Source organism: Theropithecus gelada, chromosome 4, assembly GCF_003255815.1.
Source record: "Theropithecus gelada isolate Dixy chromosome 4, Tgel_1.0, whole genome shotgun sequence".
NCBI lineage: Eukaryota > Metazoa > Chordata > Mammalia > Primates > Cercopithecidae > Theropithecus > Theropithecus gelada.
This window is the reverse complement of record NC_037671.1, coordinates 136,756,486-136,775,759: the sequence shown is the minus strand read 5'-3', so window position 1 is coordinate 136,775,759 and position 19,274 is coordinate 136,756,486. Positions and strand designations below refer to the sequence as shown.

At 38.1% G+C, this 19,274-nt stretch overlaps 1 protein-coding gene across 5 annotated transcripts in view; it reads left to right on the top strand.

Moving 5' to 3' along the window:
• Nucleotides 1-19,274, top strand: part of LAMA4 (laminin subunit alpha 4) — a 149,089-nt gene that overhangs the window by 92,953 nt on the left and 36,862 nt on the right. For all 5 annotated transcript variants that reach the window (XM_025381900.1, XM_025381899.1, XM_025381901.1 and 2 more), the window contains exons 14-19: nt 3,733-3,881; nt 6,899-7,040; nt 7,659-7,755; nt 11,453-11,569; nt 13,721-13,900; nt 17,445-17,584. In XM_025381900.1, coding sequence (XP_025237685.1) covers nt 3,733-3,881; nt 6,899-7,040; nt 7,659-7,755; nt 11,453-11,569; nt 13,721-13,900; nt 17,445-17,584 — 825 coding nt within the window. The remainder of the gene's footprint in view (nt 1-3,732; nt 3,882-6,898; nt 7,041-7,658; nt 7,756-11,452; nt 11,570-13,720; nt 13,901-17,444; nt 17,585-19,274) is intronic.

Genomic DNA, 19,274 nt, shown 5'->3' with positions numbered 1-19,274 from the left:
GGCGAAGAGAGAAAATCCCGCCAAAAAAAAAAAAAAAAAAAAAAAAAAAAAAACTCCAGAGTCACTACTGCTTCCTTCTTTCTCCTTATCTCTAAAATGAATCTTGATTTCTTTCTTTCTTTTTCTATTTTCTTTTTCTTTTTTTTTTTTTTTTTTTGAGATGTGGCTTCATCCTTGTTGCCCAGGCTGGAGTGCAATGGAGTGATCTTGGCTCACTGCAAACTCTGCCTCTCAAGTTCAAGCAATTCTCCTGCCTCAGCCTCCCCAGTAGCTGGGATTACAGACATCCACCACCATGCCCAGCTAATTTTTTGCATTTTTAGTAGAGATCGGTTTTCACTGTGTTGGCCAGGCTGGTCTCGAACCCCTGACCTCAGATGATCCACCTACCTTGGCTTCCCAGAGTGCTGGGATTACAGGCGTGAGCCACCACACCAGGCCTTGAATCTTGATTTCTGACCACTTTCCTTGACTCCACTGCTGCTCTTTGGTCCAAGTTACCTCATCTGCAGTTTAAATTGCCACCAGAGCCTCCTAGCTGATCCAGTTGTCTCCACTCTTGTCCTTCAAGACAACCTGTCTATGCAGCAGCAGAACAATCCTTTAAAAACATAACCAACATTATTTCTACTATATACACTCCCCAGTGGCACTTAAAGTAAGAAACAAGCTCATTTTGTCCTGGCACATGAGACCCTACATGACCCAGCTCAGACCCACTTCTCTGACCACATACCCAACTCTCTTCTCACTCACTGCACTCCAGCCCAACAAACTCCTATTTTTCAGACATACCATACTTATTTCCTGCCTCGGGATCTCTGCACCTGCTGTCCTCAGATCTTCAAACGGCTGGTGTCCTTATGACCCTTCCATCCAAATGAATCCCTTACCCCACTCACTCCTCATCCCACCCCACCCATCGTATGTTATTAAAAATGTCTTTTACTCCCTGAAATTAGCTTGTTTGCTTATTTGATCACTTGTGTATTATCTGTATCTCTCTCACTAAACTGTAAATTCCTTAAAAGTGGAGACTGTGTTCAAAAGTATTCTACCTCCCAAAAGAGTGCCTGGTCCACAATGGGCACACAGGGAATATTTGTTGATTGAATGAATGAGTAAAAGTGGTAGGTCCATGGTCTATTTTCCACTTATATAATAAAAAACATTTTTTTTTCAAAGTATTGTTCCCCAGATGACCAACCAAAATGGCTAGAGGTTTAATACTGCCTCCACAAAAGTAAATCTTTTGTACTATGAACCCTTTGTGCTACATTCTGGGATTACAAAAATAAGCTAAACTCAGTTCCTGCCTCCTAGGATTGTATGATGTGATGAGTTAAATAACCACTTAAAATGATTACAATCATGTGACACACAAATGAATAATAAAAACACATGGCAACGCTTAACTCATCCTGAGGAGGTTAGGGATGACCTCAAAAAGGAAGTGATATTTGAGCTGAATTTGAAAGGAGCAGAGTTTTCCAGGTAGATTAGACAGAAAATAAAAGAAAATAATTCCAGAAATGGAAAATATGTGCAAAGGTAAGAGACCGGAAAAAATTATGGAGCATTAAAACAACAACCAGTTGGTCAAGATTAGACTATGGGATATAGTGGGTTGGGGTTCTTGATAAGAATTGATAAAATTGGTGAGAGAAGAGTGGTCAGTTGATGATATCATGCTTAGAAATTGGACTCATTCCTGCAAAGCAACTGGCTGATTCTGACAAGGGACAGGTCAAATTTTCTTAATAGGAAGAGTACCTTTCCTGCAAGGTGGTAGAGAATGGATTAGAATACTCAAAGACTGCGCTCAGGGAAGGAAGCGAGATCACTCAGGGGAGAGGAAAGGGCTGGGATTCAAACGCCAACTTTCATGGTCTCTTTCCTGGTCAGGGAAAGAGGAGACCCAGGAGAGAACATAGTCACAGAAGCTAGGAAAAGAAAAGAGTTTTAAGCGAAGACAGTGACCAACACTGTAGCAAACCACAGATAGATCCAGTAAATGAGGATGGGAAAATGTCAAGTGGATCTGGCAATTTGGGGCCAGGTGTTGGTGATCTTGGCAAGAATCATTTCTGTAAAGTGCACTGTGTCAAAGCAAGAGAAAAAGCTAGAAGGGAGCCTAAAGTGAAAGAATAAGGTTGTTTGTTTGTTTGTTTGTTTGTTTTTTGATGGGAGATACTTGAGCATGTTTATAGCTGAGAAGAGTCAGTAGCTGGGAAGCAAGAATGAATAACGGGGTTACCAAGACAATGGGGCAGCATGCTTTATACAGAAAATGAACACGTTTCCTCTTAAAATTGGAGAGAAATTTATGTGTAGGTGTAGCTATAAATACATCTATAGAGTTTGTGGGGAAGGGCTGGGGGCCGGTTGCAAAAAGTTGGGGAAATACCGGTTCATTAGTTTTGGAGTCTCTGAGGGAGTTACCAATAAATAGAGCCCCTATCCAGAACCCAAGTTCTAAACAGGTTGAAACATAAATAAAATAGTAAATACAGAGACCAAGGATGTTGCCTTGTTTCTGAAGCTACTAAGCAGCAGGCATGGCTTTAGGTCTCTTAGCCAAGTGGGGTAGCTGACATCCAGTCCCAGTATTAGGCAGCTGTGCCTACCCAGACAGGCAACACTGTGAGGCTTAGATGGGGGTTCTGCTCAAAATAGCTTTCATATGGAGGAACACAGGAAAACTCAGGCTTTCTGCTGGCAGCTTGCTCCCAGGATGAAGAAGGGTGGAGTTGAGCAGAGCCTATAGAGTTATTCTTCCCAAATTTACCCATCAAGTCAACCATTCCCCTCTCACAGGAGTAGAGTGAGGAAAAGGGCAGAGAGGTCTGGAGTTTCACTCACTGGGCTCCCTGCATATAGAGGAGACATGAGAAGTGTGGAAGAAGTGTCCCCCACTAACAGTTTATGGCCTCCAAAGAAAAAAGAAAATAAAGTGATCTGTTTAGAATCAGATGGGGGTGGGTGAAGGAAGTGTTGGCTTAGGAAGAATGACAATGTTTAGAATCACTCTTTGGGTGACTAGGAGAACAAATCTCTTTGCAGCATTGAGGGGCCAGCCAAGGCTGAAAGTCATGGATTTGCAGGAATATCCGTCTACACAGTTTCACGATCTTTAAGCAAAATCGTAGGTCTGTGGTTGGATTAAAAACCAAGAGAGCCTGGGTTACAAGGTGAGTTTCAGGAAGTAGTCAACCACCTGAAAGGTAGCTGAAAGGTCAAATGAGAACTGAATGATGTCCATTAGATTCAGTAACTTCGATGTCATTAAGTTAACTTCTCTTGGTAGAGTAATGGAGTAGATATCAGACAGGAATAGGTCAAAATGGGGAATATAAAGTGAGAGAAAATAGAGACAACATATATAAGCAACTTCCATTTTTTGAAATACTTTGCTATGAAGAGAGGAGAAAAGTATTGTAGTAACATTAGGGACATGTGTGGATACTTGAAGGTTTTAGTTTAGTTTCGTTTTTAGATCTCAAATAGCAGAGATTTCTGGGTTGTAAATGCTAAGGAAGCAATCAATACAGAAGAAAGAGCTGGCAGTGCAGGATAAATAGATATCTACTTAGAGTATTTTAGACTTATGTGGTCCTGCACTGAAATTTACTGACCTTCATAATAAGAAAGAATAGAGATTATCTTTTGGTGCCTAGGAAAAATGTTTTAAGTTCTTCTAAATTCACTCTATTTATTAAAATTTTTTTTTAGAATGCATCAGGGATTTATGCAGAAATAGATGGAGCTAAAAATGAACTACAAGTAAAACTATCTAACCTAAGTAACCTCAGCCATGATTTAGTCCAAGAAGCAATTGACCATGCACAGGAACTTCAACGAGAAGCTAATGAACTGAGCAGGTAATATCCTGGTTTCAGAAATGTAAATATCTATCATGGGGTGAATAAAATATTACTATTCAATTCCATATGCCAGAGCTACTGGAATACAGTTTTACCAGGTTGGTTAAGGTTGGATATGCTTATGTGTTGATATGTTGGTTGGTTTGTTGGTTGGTTGGTTGGTTGGTTGGTTGGTTGGTTGGTTGGTTGGTTGGTCCATCTGCGAGTCCAACATTGTTCATTGCAATTGTTTGGGGGAGCTGGTCTTTTTTGTTTAAAAAAATCTGTCATATTAAAGGCCTGTGTTCTGGGAAGAGGAGGGTGTCTGTTCCACAATTACTGGTAGGATGACCAAAGACATTTTGGTTAGGGCCATAAATGCTGTATAAAACATTATCAAATAAATCAGATCCCTTTAGAAGGTCTAATTCTAACATCACCTATTTATTTCATAGACAGCATTATCTTTCCACACCCAAGTGTCTTAAGTAAAGCTGGTCGGGAATTGGCAATATAACTGACTTCTGATAAATACTCCACAGTGCCCAGCAGGAACTATTTGATTTCAACACCTGTTAAGAGAAAATCAACTGGCAATTTTCCTCCCAGCACCTAGAAGAGAGTCACACACCTCTTGGACACTCAATTAATGTTAACTGAAAAGTACTGAAAGATCAGAATTGAATTCATGACCCTGAAATAATAGGTAAATAATGAGATCATTATAGAGAAAGACTAGAAAAAAAGGACCAGTAAAGGTCATGAATAAAATAAGAACCAAGATTAACTTCTGTTCAAACTATAAATCACCTTCTTATTCTTGATTGCCAAAATGTTCAAACACTCTTCCAAATCTCCTGTGAAGAGAGAAAAAAAGAAAGAGAGAGGTAATATAAAATCTTGGTGTGTCAGTGGGTGAGACAGTGCTATATCCCGCTCGGTATCATGGCCCTAGAAAATAAGCTTTTGACGAAGGCAATAAAATAGAGCTTAGAAAAAACACTATTTTGATAATATACTATATTAGCAGAATGTTGTTTTTGAGATCCATCTTATGGCTCTCTTCAGTATTCTTTTGTCATTTTGTAGCTACATCCCATTCATTGGGATTCCAAAATACAACTTCTATGTATAATGCCACTCTGCAACAAACAGCGTTCCAGCATGATTCTAAGACAGTTACTACATGCTTTACATGAAACGTGATCCAAAATATCAATCACCCTCAAGTCCTTTTGTATTTAGAATATTTCTGACTATATATTCATGAAAGTATTTCAACTTAGAGACATCTTCATTCAAAATGTGAATATCCTTCCACATCTGTCTGGTGTACACAGTGATTTACGTGCTGTGCTCGAACAAAGATAAACAAAATTCATTAAGAAGCTTCCATTTCAATAGCACATGTTTAATTTGAATATTGAGGTAGTACTTGTTCTGTGCCTAGTAACAAAAGCAAAGTAATAAAGGCTTTGTTTCATGCTCTTTGGTATATCTTACCACTCTTGCCAGCAACATTTTAAAATATTAATAAATATTTGTATTTTGTCCCTTTTTTAAAAAAATGTTTTCTTGTCTGCCTTCCCCAGGTTTTGCTCTCTGAGCCGTTTTCTCAGAAGGGGTTGTGGGGAGGAACAGGTATTGAGTATTTAGATTAGGCTCGCCTCTGTGGAGCAGAACCCCGTGACTTCTATAGGCCCTAGGCACTTTTGCCTTGGTGGGTTCTTTTCTCCATAAAAACATTAAAACCTTTATTTCATGTCTGCATTGGTATAAAGATTAATACCATTATTATTGTTAGCCTCATTTTTTTCTTCTGATGAAAAAAAATTAAAATGAAACCGCTGTGCCTAATGAATGAATCAGCCCTTCTATAGAGGAGGTAGAATGATGATAGACTTGGTTAACAGAGAGGAAAGTAGCCAAAGAAATATAGAGAAAGTCACTCTGAGGGAGCACACAGGGACTGGAACTGGATGTAGGAGATTGAGGAACAATGACCGAGCTCAACAGGTCAGGCAGTTTGAAGACAGGAGCCAGTGTGGGATCTGCAGTGTCACATACTAGGGTCACAGAGGACCTTCTGGAGGTTACCGACAAATGAGGTGATGATACTAATCATCGATGTTTGGGACTGAGAAAAAAATAAGGAATTGGCGGATTTAAGACTGCATAAAATTAAGACAAAGGATTTAGATGAACTGTGAAAGTGGAGATTAGAGTTTATATTACAGAGGCAGTAGAAGTATTTGTCAATAAAATAAATTATGTGGGTACACGTAGTTTTAAAATCCCAATTCAGGAAATAGTGTAGGTATAATAATAAACCCTGATGATTACCAGATGCCATGCATTTCCATATTTTATTCCTGTTATATCTCACATTCTTAGTCCCTGTGTGCAAATGTGCAAGCACCCTGTGTGATGAGTACTCAGTAAATATTGGATGAACCTTACACAGGCCAGAGAGGGGCAAAGGCAGAGACTATGGTGTGAAAGGGCAGGGGTGAGGGTGGGCTTAGGTGGGACTGTGTGCTGAGGAAGGGCTGGGGCTGTCTCACTCCTGAGCCCCAGGATGGAACCAGGCCTCAGGAGTGAGACAAACCTTGACAATATGTGCCCTGGCCAAGCTCTGCATACTCTCCTAGAGCCTCGGCTTCCTCTGCGGAAAGGAAATAGCAATGCCGATTTGGATAAGCACTAGGTAGTCGGCATCATGGCTTCATTCCTCTGCCTGACCTCTATCACATAAATAAACTCCCGCTAGAAGAGGTGCAGAGGCTGTTTTTAAATCATCATTCCCTTTTCCTGCTGCTACTGCCAGACAGGCAGCCGTCATAGAACCAAAATGGGGTTCAGCAAAGACAGAGGAATGCAGAGGAGGTGTGACCCTCAAGAAAACCTTGCCACGCTAGGTGACTTTGAATAACAGGAAGGAAGCATTTGTGATCCTAGAAGTATTTAAAAAGCAAGCATTAAATATGGCCCCAAGAAGGTAAGAAGGAGAAATAATAATGTTTGTTTATTAACAGGAAGTTACACAGTTCAGATATGAACGGGCTGGTACAGAAGGCTTTGGATGCATCAAATGTCTATGAAAATATCGTTAATTATGTTAGTGAAGCCAATGAAACAGCAGAATTTGCTTTGAACACCACTGACCGAATTTATGATGTGAGTACTCCCTTAAAGTTCTTTATACCTTGCCTTTCCCACTGGCTTTTCTGTTTTCTGATGTCGTCTCTTGAACTTCCAGTGTGAAATCCAAATGGCAGAAAGAGTGGAAAGGTCAGGGGAACTAAGGAAAGACCATTTCATGAATGCTGTGAAGGTTTCAGTCTGCAGGTTCTTCAAGATGTGCTGTAATCCAGTCAACAAATGCCAGTTCCTTTGACAGCTTGTTTTTTTAGCCAAAGTCCCTGAAAAAAAAAAAATATGTATTTAAAATTGTTCTTGCTGATAGAGAAGATACTTTATGCATTCATTTAGATTTTTTTCAACTCAAAATTATTTGCTGCGTGGCTTCTATGTGGCAAGCACTTTGGTGGGGCCTTGGCCAGGGCTTTGTTCTAGGTTCACTGAATCTTTCCAAAAAACACATTACCTTGAAAATGCCAAACACATTACTTTCTCATGGTCACAGATTTGACCTTAATTTTGAGCTGTGAAAATGAAGCTGAATGAATTTTGCTTGGCGTTTAGCAGATAAACTGTGTCGTTTAAATCCTACAACTATGAATAGTTCATTTCTTCTGCTGTCATTTTTACTCTCTCCTCCCAATTCCTTTGTAGGCGGTGAGTGGGATTGATACTCAAATCATTTACCATAAAGATGAAAGTGAGAACCTCCTCAATCAAGCCAGAGAACTGCAAGCAAAGGCAGAGTCTAGTAAATATCTTCACTTTCCTATCTCCCTTCTAATGTATAGCTGCTTCCCTCCTTTCATACATGTATACAGAGGTTTCCAAATCTAGGATTAAAGAATAATAATAACTAAATAACATAGCAATAGTTCCTGCTCGGAGTCTAGTTACAAAAGAGCAAAGATTTGATACTTTAAATTGTGATTTAAAAAAAAAAATGCCACGTAGTAAACTACGTGGAAACATATAGCTATCTCACATACTGTGGCTATGCCTGCTAATCAAACAGGCTGACTAATAGAAACTTACCATAAATATCCATCTTTAGGGGGAAACGTCATAAAATACACTTAACACTAAAACTGTATTGCACAAAATTTCCTCTTCCTTGAACAATTCCGAAGCCCTTTTAAAATGTTTCCCATGAAGGAATGGGTCATCACTGAGTCAATTAGGATAAAAGGGCACCACAAAGTCATCTGGTTATTTGCATTTTTTTTTTTTTTTTTTGTAGTTTGTGTTCTACATAGGTTACTGCATTTACAACAGACCTAACAGCCATGTGGTAAGAAGGATTTCCAAAGGCCAATGTTTGCATCTGCTAAAGTGCTCACATCCAAGGGTGAGGGAAGGAAGGAAAAATAAAAGCAAAATCGCATTAGACAATTTTGAATCTTGTGAGTTACTCTTAAAAACAATTGAATGGACTAAGAAATTCACTAAACATTATTCATCTCAGAGATGATGAACTAATTCCTAAGGACTTTCGAACATTGACTAATGAGGTTGGAAATTCATCATCTAGCGAACTTCTAACTACCACCTAAAAACAAAGGCCAAGTTTGAAACTATAAATCTCACCCAATTTTGTTAAAGTAATTAATCTCATTTAACCATGCATTTTCTTTCTCTTTTGCAAAGAGCCATTACATAGAGAAGATTTCTTTCTCTTTTGCAAAGAGCCATTACATAGAGAAGATAAATGCATGTTGCTTTTCATACACAGATACTTAACTATTTATTTCTCATAAAACAACTGTTATTTTATTCTTCTGGGCAAACAAAGGTAGTAAAAAGTGCCATTGTTTCTCTAGCCTAATTATTATATGTCTAATTAATTTATTGTATAAGTCTATCCTGAACATACTCTATGGAAAATAATTAGAATATCAGTAGTGAAGAATTAGAATATTAACAGTAAAATATTTCTAGATAAATGTTGCTATATCTATGTATTGCTTTTGTTTCTTGTGTTGTGAAGACCAGAATGTGTCAGTCTTCATGACACAGTGACTTAAATATTTTATTCTTTTTGATAACTTGTAATATATTCTCTCAGTCTTGTCATTATTGAGTTATTGAACTTCATAAAAGCAACTTTTCTATTTTAAATTTAACCATTAATCGACCCCTACCCACATCCCTTCAAAGTTCCGTATTTTCTGTCTGATAAATCTCTCTGCATTAGCCTGTTTGAATATTTTACAGACCTGTTCACCTATTTCATGATCTCGTTTGGCTAAATCCCTTCATGTATTTATTTGCAAAAGGAACAACAATAGGGACTTAGTACTGTGTGGCTTAGAACTTTACAGGGCTGTCTTCCCTTGATAATACACACATTTGTGATGTACATTCAGGTTCCCAAATTAAACCATAGTCATCTACTAAATTATGTTATAATTTTAGATTACCTTTTCTTCATTCCAAATTCCCTTTAATGATCAGTAATCTTTACTTCCCAACTTTCTCTTTCATTATATATACCAAATAGTTGATAATCAATATAATCTCAGGAAGCTGCTATTTATATGAATCTTCTACTTAACTCATTTGCAAAATGAAAAATATTTATGCAAGTCAGTAAATTCCAAATAGAACACACTTCTTATGAAACATTTCTTCTTATAAACATCAAGCCCAAAATAGATTTTCTTCCTCATCTTTTTATCAAGAGCTCCAAATATAGAGTTAAATATATTCTTTCTCAGTATATCAGGCAGGATTTTTTTTTTTTTTTTTTTTTTTTTTTTTTTTAAAAGGCCCAAAAAAAAAATTAAAATTTTTTTTTTTTATTTTATTAGGGGGATTTTTTTTTTTTTTTTTTTTTTTTTTTGCAGTCATGAGACCCAAAAATAAGAGCTAAAACATTGCTTGTATTATAATGTTTGGAAATTGAAATTAGAAAGAGGAAGAAGGCAGGGTGCAATGCAAATTCTCCACACTACCCAGAAAAAATACAAGAAGTGCTTGTATTTGGTTAACTGTACTTCATGACACCACCACCCCTTATACACATATTTATGGGGGGGGAAAGATAACAATAAACCAATTTGAGTTTAATTTGATGTCCAATTTGAGTTTATTTTAGGATTTCAAGAATAGTTTAACATTTAAAACATCAATTGTAATTTGTCACATTTATAGGATATAGGATAAATTCATATGGTCATCTCACTACATGCAGAAAAATTATTTAACAAACTTGATACTCATTTTTTATTTTTAAAAAAGACTCTCAGTAAGCTAGGAATAGAAGGAAGCTTCCATAATCTGAAAAATAAAATAATATTCAGCAAATATATTAAAATGGAAATACTGAATGCTTTTCCACTAATATTAGAAACCATACAAGGACATGCTACATTACCAATTCAATGTGTAAAAATCTGGTTTAATTTTATACACAACAAAGGGAAATTAACTTTTTAAAATAACAGTGTTTACAATAGCATCAAATACATAGGAATAAATCTGACAAAAGAGGCTAAGGTTGCTACACATAAAGATGTAAATAAATGAAGATCTAAACAAGAATTTATATATAAATGATAAATACCATATTCATTGAGTAGAAGACTAAAATTTGTAAAAATGACAATTCTCCCAAATTCATCTACAGATTCAATTCAGTATTGATTAAAGTACCTGAACTGAATATTCTAGAATTTATATGGAAATGAGAGGGGAAAGCCAAGAATAGCCAAGATCATCTTGAAGAATAAAAACAAAGCTGGAAGACAAACTGCATTATCAAGATTTATTATAGCGCTATATGGAAATTAAGACAGATATAAAAGATTGCAATACCGTATTCTCTCTTTTGAATAACGTTTAAAAACAGACACAAACAGGTGGAGATAGAATTCAAAATAGTGATTATCTTCGGGTCATCACAGGGGCTCTAGGGAGCTTAAAAGGTGGTAATAAGTTTCTATTTTCTTGACTTGGATGCTGGTTTATGTTTTGTGTTCATTTTGTGAATATTTGTCAAGCTGTGCATTTTTAAAGGATGCCTTTTGCTAGATGTATGCTATATAGCAATTAAAATTTTATTGAAACAAATAAGAAAACAAGGATTATTTTTATAACCAGTCATCATCATATATATATATAGACAGAGAGATTTTTTTCTTTTCAGCTCTTTACCAATTGTGTGGTTGGTGTTATAAGTCACGGCAGGGCTATATGTTTCAATTAAAGAAATTAACCATTATGGCATCCTAAGTCACTCACAAGCAGTATTACAAGTGTTCTGCAATTCTGCACCTCAAATTTTAAATGCTACTTTCCAGAATTGCTGATCTATGTTCAGAGTATTCAGAATGCTGCAAATACTGCAGATGACTGCATCGTACAAATGAGAAGTTTCCTTGTTGAAATGGAAACCTTTTCGAGGCATCTTGGCTCCACTAGTACTTCTTTCTGCTGCTTCTCCACAGGCAGTGATGAGGCAGTGGCTGACACTAGCAGGCGTGTGGGTGGAGCCCTAGCAAGGAAAAGTGCCCTTAAAACCAGACTCAGTGATGCCGTTAAGCAACTACAAGCAGCAGAGAGAGGTAAGCATAAGAAAGAATTGAAGTCTCATCTGTTGGTTCACTGGAGTGTAAGGTAAACCTTCACGGAAGGATTAGGTAATTCTTTATTTGTCAATGTTTTTATACATAAATGTTGTTTTCTGATGACAGAATAACATATTCATTACCAAAAAAAAGTTCTAGAAAATAAAAAGAAGAAAATAAATATAAATGCTGTAATCACACCACCTAGAGGTGATCTTTAGATTTGAGAGCCTTTTTTTCCAGCATTTCCTCTGTGTGTGTGTGTGTGTGTGTGTGTGTGTGCATGTGCATGTGTGTGTCTTTTAATGGGATCATGCTGTTTATAGTGTTTGGTAATGGCTTTCTTATGAATATCCTTCCTCATAACAATATGCCCTAATTTGGTTATTGGATTTCTTTGGCCCCAGCTGTAAACAGCTTCCCTCTGTTACATGTCAAGTCATTCTTATCATATAAGCAACAGGCCCAAACAGAGACCAAATAGAGACCAGGGAGACCAGCAAGCCCAAACAGAGAAACAAAAACACATGTTTTGCTTAATCTGGGACTGCAGTGGTATCTTAGATAGGTGCGATTGGAAGCAGATGTGCCTTCCTTGGCACAGTGAAAGTTAAAACACTAGTGTAGCATACGCGTGTTTTACTAGAATGAGCAAATCCTAGCTACAGTGCTACAGTGCACCAAAGCTCTGGCCAGGTGAGTGGTCATTCACGGAGAAGCCTCATCATCACCATCATCAGAGTGACTGTTTATTGATGCTTAGTGTGAGCTGGGCACTGTCCTAAGTGTTCAACATACCTGTATTAGTCCGTTCTCACGCTGCTACGAAGAAATATCCAACACTGGGTAATTTACAAGAAAAGAGGTTTAATTGAGTAACAGTTTTGCATGGCTGGGGAGGCCTCAGAAAACCTAAGATCATGGCAGAAAGCACTTCTTTACAGGGCGGCAGGAGACAGAATGATTGCTGAGCAAAGGGGAAATGCCAGACACTTATAAAACCACAGATCTCATGAGAACTCGCTATCACAAGAATAATATGGGGAAACTGCCCCCATGATTCAATTATCTCCCACCCATCCCTCCCATGACACGTAGGGATTATGGATGATTTGGGTGGGAACACAGCCAAATATTAATACTTTATGTCATGGGGATAAGTACCACTATTGCCTTCAGGCTGATATGAACCCTGAGGTTCATCAAGGTTAGGGAACTTGCAACAAGCACAGCCAGTAAGAAGCAGATTCAGGATTCAAACCAGCATTTATCAGAATCCAGAATATGTGAGGCTAAATGAAATACATCCTCACTTTAATAAATTATTTATTATTTATATATTATTAAATTAAGTATTATTTTTATAACAAAAATAATCAGAATTCATTTAGGTGATGGTATAACTTCAAATTTATAATTGTTTTACAGTTATAATTATGTTACAGTTGGGGCCAAAGAAATCCAATAACCAAATTAGGGCATATAACCAATCCAATAACCAAATTAGGGCATAACTTCAAATGTATAAAATTTGAAGTTATAAAATCACCTAAGTGAACTATAATATTATAAAAATAATAAACTATTTTTATAGACATATTAGAAAATTCTGATAAGAAAAAAAGAAGAAAATCACCTATAATCCCATGCCCTAGACAAAATATTTTGTTGTAAATTTACATTATGGTTATTTTACAGATGTAATTTTTAACAAAATGAGAATTCACTAATAAAACTCTTTGAAATTTGCTTTCTTTTCTGTTAAAAAATCTTTCTTTATGAATTAATTTCTATAGCATCATTTTTATGGCAAAAGTGTTCCACAAGCCTACTTTTTCAGAAAAGAAAGTGATATTTGCAATTAATTTCAGACACGAACCTCTTATGAGTTAAAATCTCATATTAACTCATATGCATTTTCTATGGCTTTCTCACCAAGTTACAGGAAATACAATTAATCTTCTTTTTAAATTTATCTCTTAATTTGGAAATGTTTTCAGTGGGCCGCATGGTTATCTAAAAATCTTACTTTTGCTTAAGAGCCCAAAATGTGAGATCTATTTCACTGAAGGGTTAAAGGGGTGTTAGTGTTCCCCAGCAAATGTCTGGCTTCTCTGCAAAGTGAATGACCCTATGCTCTGTGTAAAGGGGATGCCCAGCAGCGCCTGGGGCAGTCCAGGCTGATCACCGAGGAAGCCAACAGGACGACAATGGAGGTGCAGCAGGCCACCGCCCCCATGGCCAACAATCTAACCAACTGGTCACAGAATCTTCAACATTTTGACTCTTCTGCTTACAACACTGCAGTGGACTCTGCTAGGGATGCAGGTATCACTTAGCAATTTCACAATTTGAATCTAATTAAGGAATTGGCCATTAAACTCTATACATCTTTTGTCAAAAAACAGTTTTCTTCATTTGGGTTTTGGATTTGAAAATTATAGAAGTTAGCTTAGAAAAAGAAAAGGTTTTGCTCTATTCATCCATCTATCTATCTATACCTGTCTGAATACATATGAGAAACATACATATATTTTGAATGAACACTAGATAGATTGGTAAAGAGTTATAATTTTTTCTATGTGAAATAATGGTAGCAATTGTATCAATGTAAGACTTATCCTTTAGGGAACAAGGTTAATCAAATGTTGGGTAAATAATCCTAACACAATACTGTTTAGCTTTTAGGAAAAAAATTACTAAATGGCATTGCTTTTACTAGTCAACATTGCTTTTTCTTTATCTGAGTAAAACAGGTTATTACCAACAAGTACTGAACATGGCCAAACATAACTCCAGCTTTCTATTAAGAACAGCATGTTGGCCAACTTGAATATATAGTTCTATAGAAGTGAAAATGAAATATTTTCATGTCCACCTAATTTATTTTGTAGATATTAGAACTATGCAGTACTTGTGAAATGTCCCTTTTTCCATTCTCACATTTTTATCCAATCCCTTCATAACTTCTTAAATAACAATGTCTGTCAATATCATGACAATATCATGACTAGAACTTTTTGTTCTCTAATATGGTTTTGCATACAATATTACCTTCATTTGTATCTGAATTAAGAGAGGTCATAAATCCATATATGACCTGCCACTGCAAATTTTATTCCAATTTACAAATACCGATTCCCATAACAGTAAAATAGCTCTTTTATAATGATCTTTTATGTTCGTTTCTTCCATGTAACCACTCATGGAAGTGCTTTTAAAATTTTGTCTTTAAAAGATTTGCCTACATGAAATTCAGCTATTACATTTATAATGATATGGCCTCAGGAATATGTACCAAATCTGTGTTACATTCTTTTTTCCATTTTTTACCAGTTTTATCAAGTGATTCCAATAAGCATCCAGAACTTTCAAAAAAATTGAAATTGTTTACTGTGCTTTTCTCAAATAGCATTTTGTGGTTCAAAACAAAGTAAATGAAAGAGGATACCATAATGTAAGAAACTTTATAAATACTCTAATATAAGGTGGCCCCCTTTTTCTGAGATAATTGATTGTAGGGAGCAGGGGGACTCTGTCTTATATACATTTCCATAATCAACATCTAACATAATTCATTAAGTATATTATGTCTAGTTTTTAAAGATTAGTATACTATAAAATAAATGCTGTTGTCAGTGATCTAAACAATAAATATTTACCTCTGTATTAATCCATATAATAAACTAATAGTTGCTATTATTTTACTTAATTCTATTCCTTGTGCTGGAGAAACATTGTGTGTCCTAAGCACAGAGAAGGGGTGTCTCCTTGGTCTGCACTGACATAGTCTCCTGAATCTGAGTTTAGTTTTTCTCCAGGAAGAGGCTTGCTCTTGCCCAGCTACTAATGCTTAATGACCATGGCCCTGCCCTTAGGTAAGAGAATACCTCAAAAGTATTTGTCTCTGAGCCAATGGTTCTCAAATACCAGTGTGCGTTAGAATCACCTGGAGGGCTTGTTAAACACAGGCTGCTGGATCCCACTCCTGGAACTGCTGATTCAGTGGGCTTGGGACAGGGCCAAGAATTTGCATTTCTGACAAGTTCCCGGTGATGCTGATGCTGCTTGTCTGGGAACCACACTTGAAGAACCACTGTTCCGTCAATGAAACTCTGGGAAAAGTTATGCCATTCTCTTTGAGTTTCTCTCAACAAGCCGTATCCTTATGACTGGTGCTTTTTTTTTTTTTTGAGACAGAGTCTCGCTCTGTCGCCAGTGCAGGGGTGCGATCTCGGCTCACTGCAACCTCTGCCTCTTGGGTTCCAGCGATTCTCCTGCCTCAGCCTCCCGAGTAGCTGGGATTATAGGCGCACACCACCACACCTGGCTAATTTTTATATTTTTAGTAGAGACAGGGTTTTGCTACGTTGGCCAGGCTGGTCTCAACCTCCGGACCTCAGGTGATCCACCAGCCTTGGCCTCCCAAATTTCTGGGATTACAGGAGTGAGCCACCACGCCCAGCTGACTCACGCTCTTTTCTATTTTTCTATGTTTAAGTTATGCATTCAAAAAGAAGGACATAAGAAGTAGCCAGTGTCAGCCTTATGGGGCACAGCTGCACTAGACTGAGTCAAGGGGAGTATTGTCTCCCATTCCGGCCACTTCTTCTTTTGCTGTTTCCCTCAACCCCCAACACCCAGAGGTTGTTTTGTTCTCCAGCAAGATGTCCAAGAGTAAAAAGAAATAAAAGGTCACTATGATCTGCTTGTAGCATCACCCTTGTCTGCACCCACAGACCATGGCCGCCTACCCCTACCTTGGCACAATTGCCACTTTTCTGAGTGCTACCTGTGTCCTCCATTTAGTGCTCTCTTCTGGGACAGTAGCAGCAGCATGATGTGTGCATGGACATTCTGGAAAACAATCTTGCCACCTTTTTTCCCAGTATTCCTCTTTACCTGTTATATCAGTTATATTAGAAATGCAAGCGGAACCTGTGCTTCATGGTTAAAGGAACATTTGATTATATCCCGTGGACCCTGCCCTTTAGAAAAAGTTAGCTTGCTCGACATACAATTTTTAGATCAATAAGTATTATAAATGTCACAAAAATAGGAATGAATTGTGCTTTGGGCTTTGTTAGGTCCACAACTATGCCAAATGTCATGCTCGGGGTCAGGTTCGAGCCCATGCTGAGGTCTGAGGGGAGTGGGTGGGTGGCAGATTGCTGAAAGAACACTTGGGGGATGTAGACAGGTGAAATATAGTTTTATTCAGCAGCTCTCTCATCAGAAGCTCTCTCACACTGTCTGCTGTGTCTCGGCTGCTTGCTCGGGCTGCTCCCACACACAGCTGCAAAGCCGGCTCTCCCTTGCCTTCAGGGTCAACAGCTTAACTCTCTCTGGGCACAAGTCGGTTCCTGGCTCCCCACTGCCTGCCTTCAAGGCAACTGCCTCTCCCTTACAGGGGTCAGTAGCGTTACTCTCTCTTTGGGCACCAGCACACCCGCGAGCCATGTTGAGCCCTGGCTCTCCCTCTGTCCATCTGCAAGACAGGCCACCTTGGCACCCTCTTTCTCTGGGTGCAAGTGCATGTGCCCTGTGCACGGCATCAGCAGGGCAGCTATACCTTTTCAAACAACAGTGGCTCTGAGCCAAGTATGCGCTTACAAATAGGTTATATAACAAATGGAGTGTGCACCTGTGCCCTAAACTCACTGAGTCACTCTGGCCCAGATGTCTGCCTCGACCTATTCCTTGACCAAAGCACATCCATGTACCTTACAGGCTTTACTATTAATTTTGCAGGATTAAAATAATTTCTTATTGTTCTACCATATGTAATCCGTGTTTGTTGTCTACATCTGATTCTTGAAATATGCTTAATATTGAGATATTTACTCAAGTGATTAATTTTTATTAACTGCAGTAAGAAATCTGACAGAGGTTGTGCCTCAGCTCCTCGATCAGCTTCGTACGGTTGAGCAGAAGCGGCCTGCGAGCAACGTTTCTGCCAGCATCCAGAGGATCCGAGAGCTCATTGCTCAGACCAGAAGTGTTGCCAGCAAGGTAACTGATGAAAAGACTCATCAGTCACTCAGTGATGATAATAACACGCAGCTGAGCTCCAACTGCTTGGGCAGCTTCCAGAGCCTGGACCTTTCCACTGTATTCTCCAACTCAGTAGTTCTCAGCCCCATTTGCTAATTAGAAACACGTGAGGAACATTGAAAACGAAACCAATTCCTGGTCCCAACCTGAAAGCAATAGATCAGACTCTGTAGAGGAAGGGCTCAGTACCTGCATGTTCGTCAAAGCTCCCAGGTTATTCTAATGTGTAGTCAGGTTTAAAAACCACGGAGTTAAACTAGCCAATAAAGCTAATATAGCAAAAGAAATCAAGTAAAGCCTCAATAAAAGCCTCAATTCGTTCTTATATTTTGTTATTTTAACAGCTACTTTAGTGCAATCACCACAATGGAATAATCTATCCCATCTGTCCCACCCCTTCAAGAAATTCTCTGATACAACACAAATTATGCGGAAGCTTTTACTGACCGCCTGCAGGGTTGACCGAGAAATCACATACTAGCTAAGAGGAATAAACTCAACAAAGACACTGTTTTGAGACACATAGAAGCTACCTAGCACAAGATAACTAGAGCTGGCATTTGTAGGAACATCTCCTGACACAGCAATTACTTTTCAGTGTGGCAAAGTGGAGCTTGTTCTTGGACCTCTTGAATTTTTTTAATTGATTCATAGACCAGACTCCCTTTTTATGAACAAAGTATATGGTTTTATTTTCTCAATTAAGAATCAGCCTGAGCAGACTACTGGTCCTAATTACTGACAGAAAGAAGCGTTAGAAATCAACTATTTTGTACTGTAGAAGATTATTCTTGATAAATAGACCTGACTTTTAAGTGGTGATAAATAGTCCCCTGTCACAAATTACCTTATTTAGATGCCCCAGTGAACATTTTCAAAAAAGGCTTATCTAAAGGTACATCAAGAAATGGCATTCTAAAAGCTAGGTTTTGATGAGTGCTTTCTTGTAATGTTATTGCTATAAAGAGTATGACTTTGGAACCTTAATCACCTAAGACCATTTGCTGAAGACAGACTTAGCCCTACCTTTGGGAGCTGGGAGCTCACTCAGTGCCGCCGAGTGAGATGCTTTTCATGCAGACATGCACTATTCTCAGACTCTCACTTATTAATGTAAGACTTTAATCCCCCACACGTCTTGTTTATTAAGATGTATTGGTCTTGGCCAGGCTTGGTGGCTCATGCCTGTAATCTCAGCACTTTGGGAGGCCAAGGTGTGCAGATCTCTTGAGTCCGGGAGTTTGAGACCAGCCTGGCCAACATGGCAAAACCCTGTCTCTACCAAAAATACACAAATTGGCTGGGCATGGTGGTGCACACCTGTAGTCCCAGTTACTGGGGAGGCTGAGGCACAAGCATTGTTTGAACCTGGGAGGCAGAGGTTGCAGTGAGCTGACATTGTGCTACTGCATTCCAGCCTGGGTGACAGTGAGACTGTGTCTCAAAAAAAAAAAAAAAAAAAAAAAAAAGGTGTATTAGTTTTTACTCAACTGGTAACATAGGACAGCTGCACTCCAGTCATTTGGGAATATAGAGCCTTGAGCTCACTGACCACTCACATTAGCCAAATCAACATTAGTAAATTAATGTAAAGATGTCTAATCATTTGGAAAGATTCAGCTAAATGGCATAAGTATACACAATCCAT